Source organism: Oncorhynchus kisutch, unplaced genomic scaffold (assembly GCF_002021735.2).
Source record: "Oncorhynchus kisutch isolate 150728-3 unplaced genomic scaffold, Okis_V2 scaffold3445, whole genome shotgun sequence".
NCBI classification, from domain to species: Eukaryota; Metazoa; Chordata; class Actinopteri; order Salmoniformes; family Salmonidae; genus Oncorhynchus; species Oncorhynchus kisutch.
Window position 1 is genome coordinate 1 of NW_022265390.1, and position 12,153 is coordinate 12,153.

General features: G+C 49.7%; 1 protein-coding gene across 1 annotated transcript; it reads left to right on the forward strand.

The window, feature by feature from the left end:
• Window positions 1-1,337: 1,337 nt before the first annotated feature.
• Window positions 1,338-11,575, forward strand: LOC116371613 (tripeptidyl-peptidase 2-like). The gene is made up of 7 exons (XM_031820519.1): window positions 1,338-1,453; window positions 5,125-5,226; window positions 7,154-7,250; window positions 9,147-9,285; window positions 10,035-10,090; window positions 11,147-11,284; window positions 11,468-11,575. The coding sequence occupies exons 2-7, from the start codon at window positions 5,126-5,128 to the stop codon at window positions 11,573-11,575; spliced, it is 639 nt and encodes a 212-aa protein (XP_031676379.1). The 5' UTR covers window positions 1,338-1,453; window position 5,125.
• Window positions 11,576-12,153: the final 578 nt, after the last annotated feature.

Consider the following 12,153-nt stretch of genomic DNA (forward strand, 5'->3'; position numbering starts at 1 on the left):
CCCCCCCTCTCTCTCTCCCCCCTCCTCCCCTCTCCATCTCTCTCTCCCCTCTCCATCTCTCCCCCTCTCTCTCTCTCTCTCTCTCTTCCCCTCTCTCTCTCTCCCCTCTCCATCTCTCTCTCCCCCCTCTCCGTCTCTCTCCTCCCCCCTCCAGATGGGTAACATTGACGTCTCAGGCGGGGACGTGTCCTCTAAATTTGTCCTCCATGCGGTCCACCTGGTGAAGCAGAGAGCTTACAGAGCCAACGAGTTCTACAAGTTCTCCTCTCTGCTGGAGAAGAGCTCCCTGACTGAAGCTTTCCCTGTCCTGGTACTGACTCTCACTCAATCAATCAGTCAATCAAGTCAGTCAGTCAGTCAGTCAGTCAGTCAATCAGTCAGTCAGTCAGTCAGTCAATCAGTCAATCAATCAGTCAGTCAGTCAGTCAATCAGTCAGTCAGTCAATCAGTCAGTCAGTCAATCAGTCAATCAGTCAGTCAATCAGTCAATCAGTCAGTCAATCAGTCAGTCAGTCAGTCAATCAGTCAGTCAGTCAATCAATCAGTCAATCAGTCAGTCAATCAGTCAGTCAATCAGTCAGTCAATCAGTCAGTCAATCAGTCAGTCAGTCAGAGTATATATTTCATAAGAAATGCAGTCAACAATATGCGTGTAAACAACAGGGCTGTCCCCCGACTAAAAACAAGGTTTTGTTTTGGTCGACCGAGTCGTCGTCTTTCGACCAATCGATTGGTAGAAATGTTAAAAGAACATCCTGTTTGAATAGAATCAGCTGTAGGTACAGTACCTGGTACTGTAGGCTACTGAGCCTGTCTGATGCTTTAAGCACTGCCATTAAAACTGAAGACACACCAAATTACTAAAGAGGGAGCCAGAGATCAATATAGGAGAAAATAACCTGTTCCCTGCCCCTCCTCCCGCTGCCGTTACGCTCCGGAGGTTACCGGTACGCTCCGGAGGTTACCGGTACGCTCCGGAGGTACCGGTACGCTCCGGAGGTTACCGGTACGCTCCTGAGGTTACCGGTACGCTCCTGAGGTTACCGGTACGCTCCTGAGGTTACCGGTACGCTCCTGAGGTACCGGTACGCTCCTGAGGTTACCGGTACGCTCCTGAAACAATAGACCAGTGGACTAAATGGGATCAGCCCTAGGAACCAATAGACCAGGGGACTAAATGGGATCACCCCTAGTGAACAATAGACCAGTGGACTAAATGGGATCAGCCCTAGGAACCAATAGACCAGTGGACTAAATGGGATCAGCCCTAGGAACCAATACAATATATCCAGGTGGTCTCTGTGATGCTGTTTTGACTGAGTGGCTCTCTTCTCTAGTCAGGAGGACAGTAGAGTTATGTGTCGCCCGGTGGTGGGCCAGCCTTGGTGACGTCACCGTTGACTACAGTATCTCCTTCCACGGCCTGACCACCTCACCGTCACCTCTACACATAGTGAGTATATACACCTCACCTCACCTCTACACACCACCTCACCTCTACACACCACCTCACCGTCACCTCTACACATAGTGAGTATATACACCTCACCTCACCTCTACACACCACCTCACCTCTACACACCACCTCACCGTCAAATCTACACATAGCGAGTATATACCACCTCTACACACCACCTCACCTCTACACACCACCTCACCGTCAACTCTACACATAGCGAGTAATAATACCACCTCTACACACCACCTCACCTCTACACACCACCTCACCGTCAACTCTACACATAGCGAGTATATACCACCTCTACACACCACCCTCACCTCTACACACCACCTCACCGTCAACTCTACACATAGTGAGTATATACCACCTCTACACACCACCCTCACCTCTACACACCACCTCACCGTCAACTCTACACATAGCGAGTATATACCACCTCTACCACCACCTCACCTCTACACACCACCCTCACCGTCAACTCTACACATAGTGAGTATATACCACCTCTACACACCACCTCACCTCTACACACCACCTCACCGTCAACCTCTACACATAGTGAGTATATACCACCCTCTACACCTCACCTCAACCTCTACACACCACCTCACCGTCAACTCTACACATAGCGAGTATATACCACCTCTACACACCACCCTCACCTCTACACCACCACCTCACCGTCAACTCTACACATAGTGAGTATATACCACCTCTACACACCACCTCACCTCTACACACCACCTCACCGTCAACTCTACACATAGTGAGTATATACCCACCTCTACACACCACCTCACCTCTACACACCACCTCACCTCTACACACCACCTATAATTGTTTTCCCTCAATCTACACACAATACCCCATGATGACATCACAATACCCCATGATGACAACACAATACCCCATGATGACAACACAATACCCCATGATGACAACACAATACCCCATAATGACATCACAATACCTCATGATGACAACATAAGTATTGACATAAGTATTCAGACCCTTTGCTATGAGACCTGACATTGAGCTCAGGTGCATCCTGTTTCCATTGATCATCCTTGAGATGTTTCTACAACTTGATTGGAGTCCACCTGTGGTAAGTTCAATTGATTGGACATGATTTGGAAAGGCACACACCTGTCTATATAAGGTCCCACAGATGACAGTGCATGTCAGAGCAAAACCCAAGCCATGAGGTTGAAGGAATGTCATCATGGGGTATTGTGTTGTCATCATGGGGTATTGTGATGTCATCATGGGTTATTGTGATGTCATTATGGGGTATTGTGATGTCATCATGGGGTATTGTGTTGTCATCATGGGGTATTGTGATGTCATCATGGGGTATTGTGATGTCATTATGGGGTATTGTGATGTCATTGTGGGGTATTGTGATGTCATTGTGGGGTATTGTGATGTCATCGTGGGGTATTGTGTTGTCATCATGGGGTATTGTGATGTCATCATGGGGTATTGTGATGTCATCATGGGGTATTGTGTTGTCATCATGGGGTATTGTGTTGTCATCGTGGGTTATTGTGTTGTCATTGTGGGGTATTGTGATGTCATTGTGGGGTATTGTGCTGTCATTGTGGGGTATTGTGATGTCATCGTGGGGTATTGTGATGTCATCGTGGGGTATTGTGATGTCATTGTGGGGTATTGTGATGTCATCGTGGGTATTGTCATGTCATTGTGGGTATTGTGATGTCATTGTGGGGTATTGTGATCGTGGGGTATTGTCATGTCATTGTGGGGTATGGTGATGTCATTGTGGGGTATTGTGATGTCATTGTGGGGTATTGTGATCGTGGGGTATTGTGATGTCATCGTGGGGTATTGTGATGTCATTGTGGGGTATTGTGATGTCATCGTGGGGTATTGTCATGTCATTGTGGGGTATTGTGATGTCATTGTGGGGTATTGTGATGTCATTGTGGGGTATTGTCATGTCATTGTGGGGTATTGTGATGTCATTGTGGGGTATTGTCATGTCATCGTGGGGTATTGTGATGTCATTGTGGGGTATTGTGATCGTGGGGTATTGTCATGTCATTGTGGGGTATTGTGATGTCATTGTGGGGTATTGTGATGTCATTGTGGGGTATTGTGATCGTGGGGTATTGTGATGTCATCGTGGGGTATTGTGATGTCATTGTGGGGTATTGTGATGTCATCGTGGGGTATTGTCATGTCATTGTGGGGTATTGTGATGTCATTGTGGGGTATTGTGATGTCATTGTGGGGTATTGTGATGTCATTGTGGGGTATTGTCATGTCATTGTGGGGTATTGTCATGTCATTGTGGGGTATTGTGATGTCATTGTGGGGTATTGTCATGTCATTGTGGGGTATTGGCATGTCATTGTGGGGTATTGTCATGTCATTGTGGGGTATTGTGATGTCATTGTGGGGTATTGTCATGTCATTGTGGGGTATTGTGATGTCATTGTGGGGTATTGTGATGTCATTGTGGGGTATTGTGATCGTGGGGTATTGTGATGTCATTGTGGGGTATTGTGATGTCATTGTGGGGTATTGTGATGTCATTGTGGGGTATTGTGATCGTGGGGTATTGTGATGTCATTGTGGGGTATTGTGATGTCATTGGGGGTATTGTGATGTCATTGTGGGGTATTTGTGATGTGGGTATTGTGATGTCATTGTGGGGTATTGTGATGTCATTGTGGGGTATTGTCATGTCATTGTGGGGTATTGTCATGTCATTGTGGGGTATTGTCATGTCATTGTGGGGTATTGTCATGTCATTGTGGGGTATTGTGATGTCATTGTGGGGTATTGTCATGTCATTGTGGGGTATTGTGATGTCATTGTGGGGTATTGTGATGTCATTGTGGGGTATTGTGATCGTGGGGTATTGTGATGTCATTGTGGGGTATTGTGATGTCATTGTGGGGTATTGTGATGTCATTGTGGGGTATTGTGTTTTAGATATGTGAATAATGGAACTGTGTTGTGGGACGTGTCGTACCACAGCAGGAACGCACTCCTCTGTGTTGTGGGACGTGTCGTACCACAGCAGGAACGCACTCCTCTGTGTTGTGGGACGTGTCGTACCACAGCAGGAACGCACTCCTCTGTGTTGTGGGACGTGTCGTACCACAGCAGGAACGCACTCCTCTGTGTTGTGGGACGTGTCGTACCACAGCAGGAACGCTCTCCTCTGTGTTGTGGGACGTGTCGTACCACAGCAGGAACGCACTCCTCTGTGTTGTGGGACGTGTCGTACCACAGCAGGAACGCACTCCTCTGTGTTGTGGGACGTGTCGTACCATCAAGCAGGAACGAACTCCTCTGTGTTGTGGGACGTGTCGTACCACAGCAGGAACGCACTCCTCTGTGTTGTGGGGACGTGTCGTACCACAGCAGAACGCACTCCTCTGTGTTTGTGGGACGTTGTCGTTACCACAGCAGGAACGCACTCCTCTGTGTTGTGGGGACGTGTCGTACCACAGCAGGAACGCAACTCCTCTTGTGTTGTGGGACGTGTCGTACCACAGCAGGAACGCACTCCTCTGTGTTGTGGGACGTGTCGTACCACAGCAGGAACGCACTCCTCCGTGTTGTGGGACGTTTCAGTTTTACGACCTAAAGTCTTTTCCTTTTCTGACTCATGATTTTTGTCTCACCAGCATGCATCAGACGGTTGTGACTAGTTTTGAGGTGTCCTCTCCCCTGAGGTACGAGGACGTTTCTCCCATCATCACTCTGAAGACTTGGGTCCAGCCACTCAGGTATAAAACTAAAGAAATACACCCACCCACACGTTTCTCCCAGGGTCATCCTGAAGATCTGTGTGCAGCCACACTGGGACATATGTCTCCAAATACACCCCCCTACCTACCCCTCTACCCACCACCTACAGTCTGATATATATATTACCGGGTTACATTAGTCACTAATCTGGTCAGCTTCGCAATTAACTTTTTGTTTTTGTGAGGAAACTCTCAGCTTCTACGTCTCCATCCTCTCAGAAGGAAACTCTCAGCTTCTCCATCCTCTCAGAAGGGAACTCTCAGCTTTCTCCACCCTCTCAGAAGGAAACTCTCAGCTTCTCCAATCCTCTCAGAAGGAAACTCTCAGCTTCTCCATCCTCTCAGATGGAAACTCTCAGCTTCTACGTCTCCATCCTCTCAGATGGAAACTCTCAGCTTCTACGTCTCCATCCTCTCAGAAGGAAACTCTCAGCTTCTCCATCCTCTCAGAAGGAAACTCTCAGCTTCTCCGTCCTCTCAGAAGGAAACTCTCAGCTTCTCCGTCCTCTCAGAAGGAAACTCTCAGCTTCTCCGTCTCCATCCTCTCAGAAGGAAACTCTCAGCTTCTCCGTCTCCATCCTCTCAGAAGGAAACTCTCAGCTTCTATGTCTCCATCCTCTCAGAAAGGAAGCTCTCAGCCCCCCTCCTTCCTTCCCGGTCCATGTGGGCACACAGACCGGGCACTGAGGACACAGCAGTTTTAACCCTGCCTTCGCCCAATCCTGATAACGTCTACAGAGTCTAACCCACAGCAGTTTAAACCCTGCCTTCGCCCAATCCTGATAACGTCTACAGAGTCTAACCCACAGCAGTTTTAACCCTGCCTTCGCCCAATCCTGATAACGTCTACATAACCCTTCAAAACATAACTCACATCCCATCTAGTCCTGACAGATCGTCTCAGTCTACAGAGTCTAACCCACAGCATCTATCCCCAAGCATCCCATCTAGTCCTGACAGATCATCTCAGTCTACAGTCTAACCCACAGCATCTATCCCCAAGCATCCCGTCTAGTCCTGACAGATCGTCTCAGTCTACAGAGTCTTAACCCACAGCATTCTATCCCCAAGCATCCCATCTAGTCCTGACAGATCGTCTCAGTCTACAGAGTCTTAACCCACAGCATCTATCCCCAAGCATCCCATCTAGTCCTGACAGATCGTCTCAGTCTACAGAGTCTTAACCCACAGCATCTATCCCCAAGCATCCCATCTAGTCCTGACAGATCATCTCAGTCTACAGTCTAACCCACAGCATCTATCCCCAAGCATCCGTCTAGTCCTGACAGATCGTCTCAGTGTACAGAGTCTAACCCACAGCATCTATCCCCAAGGCATCCCATCTAGTCCTGACAGATCGTCTCAGTGTACAGAGTCTAACCCACAGCATCTATCCCCAAGCATACCATCTAGTCCTGACAGATCGTCTCAGGGTACAGAGTCTAACCCACAGCATCTATCCCCAAGCATCCCATCTAGTCCTGGACAGATCATCTCAGTCTACAGAGTCTAACCCACAGCATCTATCCCCAAGGCATCCCGTCTAGTCCTGACAGATCGTCTCAGTGTACAGAGTCTAACCTACAGCATCTATCCCCAAGCATTCCCATCTAGTCCTGACAGATCGTCTCAGTGTACAGAGTCTAACCCACAGCACTCTATCCCCAAAGCATCCCATCTAGTCTCTGACAGATCGTCTCAGGTACAGAGTCTACCCACAGCATCTATCCCAAGCATCCCATCTAGTCCTGACAGATCATCTCAGTCTACAGAGTCTAACCCACAGCATCTATCCCCAAGCATCCCATCTAGTCCTGACAGATCATCTCAGTCTACAGAGTCTAACCCACAGCAGTTATCTATCCCCAAGCATCCCATCTAACTGTCTGTTTCCTGCTTCTTCCAGACCTCTGAGTTCTAAGATCAAGGCTCTGGGTCACAGAGATGTCCTCCCCAACAACAGACAGCTCTACGAAATCATCCTCACCTACAGCTTCCACCAGGTGAGAGTGTCTAGGTTGTATTATACACCTCTGTTGGGTGTGTGGACCTCTCTACTCTCTCCCAGCTGTCCAGTACTGTCTGACCTCTCTACCTCTCTCCCCAGCTGTCCAGTACTCTGTCTGAACTCTCTACCTCTCTCCCCTCTCTACCTCTCTACCTCTCTACCTCTCTCCCCAGCTGTCCAGTACTGTCTGACCTCTCTACCTCTCCCCCAGCTGTCCAGTACTGTCTGACCTCTCTACCTCTCTACCTCTCTCCCCAGCTGTCCAGTACTGTGTCTGACCTCTCTACCGCTCTACCTCTCTCCCCAGCTGTCCAGTACTGTGTGTCTGACCTCTCTACCTCTCTACTCTCTCTCCCCAGCTGTCCTAGTACTGTGTGTCTGACCTCTCTACCCCTCTACCCCTCTACCTCTCTACCCTCTACCTCTATACCTCTATACCTCTCTACCTCTCTACTTCTCTCCCCAGCTGTCCAGTACTACTGTGTGTCTGATCTCTCTACCTCTCTACCTCTCCCCAGCTGTCCAGTACTGTGTGTCTGACCTCTTTAACTCTCTCCTCAGCCTAAGTCAGGAGAGGTGACCCCCAGCTGTCCAGTACTGTGTGTCTGACCTCTATACCTCTCTACCTCTCTCCCCAGCTGTCCAGTACTGTCTGACCTCTCTACCTCTCTCCCCAGCTGTCCAGTACTCTGTCTGACCTCTCTACCTCTCTACCTCTCTCCCTCTCTACCTCTCTCCCCAGCTGTCCAGTACTCTGTCTGACCTCTCTACCTCTCTCCCTCTCTACCTCTCTACCTCTCTACCTCTCCCCAGAGCTGTCCAGTACTGTCTGACCTCTCTACCTCTCTCCCCAGCTGTCCAGTACTGTCTGACCTCTCTACCTCTCTACCTCTCTCTCCCAGCTGTCCAGTACTGTGTCTGACCTCTCTACCGCTCTACCTCTCTCCCCAGCTGTCCAGTACTGTGTGTCTGACCTCTCTACCTCTCTACCTCTCTCCCCAGCTGTCCAGTACTGTGTGTCTGACCTCTCTACCCCTCTACCTCTCTACCCCTCTACCTCTATACCTCTCTACCTCTCTACTTCTCTCCCCAGCTGTCCAGTACTGTGTCTGATCTCTCTACCTCTCTACCTCTCCCCAGCTGTCCAGTACTGTGTGTCTGACCTCTTTACCTCTCTCCTCAGCCTAAGTCAGGAGAGGTGACCCCAGCTGTCCCAGTACTGTGTGTCTGACCTCTATACCTCTCTACCTCTCTCCCCAGCTGTCCAGTACTGTTGTGTCTGACCTCTTTACCCTCTCCTCCCTCAGCCTAAGTCAGGGAGGTGACCCCCAGCTGTCCAGTACTGTGTGTCTGACCTCTATACCTCTCTACCTCTCTACTTTCTCTCCCCAGCTGTCCAGTACTGTGTGTCTGATCTCTCTAACCTCTCTACCTCTCTACCTCTCCTCTCCCCAGCTGTCCAGTACTGTGTGGTCTGATCTCTCTACCTCTCCTCTCTCCCCAGCTGTCCAGTACTGTGTGTCTGACCTCTTTAACCACCAACCCTCTCTCCTCAGCCTAAGTCAGGAGAGGTGACCCCCAGCTGTCCAGTACTGTGTGTCTGACCTCTATACCTCTCTACCTCTCTACTTCTCTCCCAGCTGTCCATACTGTGTGTCTGATCTCTCTACCTCTCTACCTAGCTGTCCAGTACTGTGTGTCTGATCATCTCTACCTCTCTACCTCTCTCTTCTCTACTCTACTTCTCTCCCCAGCTGTCCAGTACTGTGGTTGTCTATCTCTCTACCTCTCTACCTCTCTCCCCAGCTGTCCAGTACTGTGTGTCTGATCTCTCTAACCCCTCTACCCTCTCTACCTCTCTACCTCTCTCCCTCTCTACCTCTCTCCCCAGCCTAAGTCAGGAGAGGTGACCCCCAGCTGTCCAGTACTCTGTGACCAGTTGTATGAATCAGAGTTTGACTCTCAGCTCTGGATGCTGTTTGACCAGAACAAGAGACTGTTGGGCTCTGGAGACAGCCTACCCACAACCAGTTAGTAAACCACAACACAACCCATGATATAACCATAATACAACCCATGATATAACCACAACACAACCATGATATAACCATAATACAACCACAACACACCATGATATAACCATAATACAACCATGATATAACCATATACAACCATGATATAACCACAACACAACCATGATATAACCACAATACAACCATGATACAACCACAATACAACCATGATATAACCACAACACAACCATCATATAAACCACAAACACAACCATGACAAGAGACTGCTGGGCTCTGGAGACTCCTACCACACCAGGTAGTAACCACAACATTAGAAGAGACTACTGGTCTCTAGACTCCTACCACACCAGGTAGTAACCACAACATTAGAAGAGACTACTGGTCTCTAGACTCCTACCACACCAGGTAGTAACCACATACATTAGAAGAGACTACTGGGTCTCTCTAGACTCCTACCACACCAGGTAGTAACCACAACATTAGAAGAGACTACTGGTCTCTCTAGACTCCTACCACACCAGGTAGTAACCACAACATTAGAAGAGACTACTGGTCTCTCTAGACTCCTACCACACCAGGTAGTAACCACAACATTAGAAGAGACTACTGGTCTCTAGACTCCTACCACACAGGTAGTAACCACAACATTAGAAGAGACTACTGGTCTCTCTAGACTCCTACCACACCAGGTAGTAACCACAACATTAGAAGAGACTACTGGTCTCTCTAGACTCCTACCACACCAGGTAGTAACCACAACATTAGAAGAGACTACTGGTCTCTAGACCTCCTACCACACCAGGTAGGAACCACAACATTAGAAGAGACTACTGGTCTCTAGACTCCTACCACACCAGGTAGTAACCACAACATTAGAAGAGACTACTGGTCTCTCTAGACTCCTACCACACCAGGTAGGAACCACAACATTAGAAGAGACTACTGGTCTCTCTAGACTCCTACCACACCAGGTAGTAACCACAACATTAAGAAGAGACTACTGGTCTCTCTAGACTCCTACCACACCAGGTAGTAACCACAACATTAGAAGAGACTACTGGTCTCTCTAGACTCCTACCACACCAGGTAGTACCACAACATTAGAAGAGACCTACTGGTCTCCTCTAGACTCCTACCACACCAGGCATGGGAATTTGTATTTGTGGTCCTGGAACAAACCATTATTGTGGTCTTACTGAGATTTACTGTCAGGGCCAGTCTGTCAGGGCCCAGGTCTGTCAGGGCCCAGGTCTGTCAGGGCCCAGGTCTGTCAGGGCCCAGGTCTGTCAGGGCCCAGGTCTGTCAGGGCCCAGGTCTGTCAGGGCCCAGGTCTGTCAGGGCCCAGGTCTGTCAGGGCCCAGAATCTATCTAGGTGTTGCTGTAGGCCCTCCTTGGTTGTGGTGACAGAAGCACCAGATCAAATCAAATTTGATTTGATCATCAGCAAACAGTAGACATTTGACTTCAGATTCTAGTAGTGTGAGGCCGGGTGCTGCAGACTGTTCTAGTGCTCTCGCCAATTCGTTGATATATATATGTTGAAGAGGGTGGGGCTTAAGCTGCATCCCTGTCTCACCCCACGGCCTTGTGGAAGACGTGTTTCTTTCCCCCAATTTTAACTGCACACTTATTGTTTGTGTACATTGATTTATAATGTTGTATGTTTACCCTCTCCTCTCTCTTCTCATCTCCTCTCCTCTCCTCTCTTTCCTGTCTTTCCTCTCCTCTCTTCCTCTCTTTTCCTCTCCTCTCTCTTTCTCTACTCTCTCTTTCTCATCTCCTCTCCTCTCTTACCCTCTCCTCTTCTTTCTCTCCTCTCTCTTTCTCCTCTCCTCTCCTCCCCTCTCCTCTCCATCAGTACTCTCTGAAACTAGAGAAAGGTGACTACACGCTGCGTCTGCAGGTGCGTCATGAGCAGGCCAGTGAGCTGGAGCGTCTGAAGGACCTTCCGTTTGTGGTGTCCACCGTCTGTCACCACTACTCTGACCCTGGATGTGTATGAGTCTCACCGCGCTGCCCTCTTGGCTAAGAAGAAAACCAACTCCCTGACCCTGACCCCTGGAGTACCCAACCTTTTTATGTTACAGCCCTGCCTGACGACAAGTAAGTACCCCTCACCTCTGGCGACCCTGACCCTGACCCTGGTGACCCTGACCCCTGGAGACCCTGACCCCTGGAGACCCTGACCCCTGGTGACCCTGACCCTGGAGACCCTGACCCTCACCCCTGGAGACACCTGACCCTGGTGACCCTGACCCCTGGAGACCCTGACCCCTGGAGACCCTGACCCCTGGAGACCCGACCCCTGGAGACCCTGATCCCTGGAGACCCTGATCCCTGGAGACCTGACCCTCACCCTGGAGACCCTGACCCTCACCCCTGGTGACCCTGACCCCTGGTGACCCTGACCCCTGGAGACCGACCCCTGGAGACCCTGACCCCTGGAGACCCTGATCCCTGGAGACCCTGACCCTCACCCCTGGAGACCCTGACCCTCACCCCTGGTGACCCTGACCCCTGGAGACCCTGACCCTCACCCCTGGTGACCCTGACCCCTGACCCTCACCTCTGGAGACTCTGACCCCTGACCCTCACCTCTGGAGACTCTGACCCCTGACCCTCACTACTGACCCCTGGAGCTACTCAGCCCTTCTTGGTCACCTCATGCCTGATGATAAGTGAGTGCTCTGGGCTAGAGGCTCTAATCATAACCCTGAAGCTGACCTCTCTGAAAATAACCCATCCATCACCATGGAGACCCAATTCAACACTGTTTAGAGATGTAATGTTCAGCAGTTTGAAGTCTGTTTCCTTCATCTAAAAACACAGTCTGTCTGACTTCTCCCTCTCTGTCTCTCTCTCTGT

Coding starts and splice junctions, on each gene's coding strand:
- LOC116371613 (XM_031820519.1), top strand. CDS start 5,126: ATGCATCAGACGGTTGTGACTAGTTTTGAGGTGTCCTCTCCCCTGAGG. Junction 7,251..9,146: donor TCACCTACAGCTTCCACCAG/GTGAGAGTGTCT, acceptor CTCTCTCCCCAG/CCTAAGTCAGGAGAGGTGAC. Junction 9,286..10,034: donor AGACAGCCTACCCACAACCA/GTTAGTAAACCA, acceptor CTACCACACCAG/GTAGTAACCACAACATTAGA.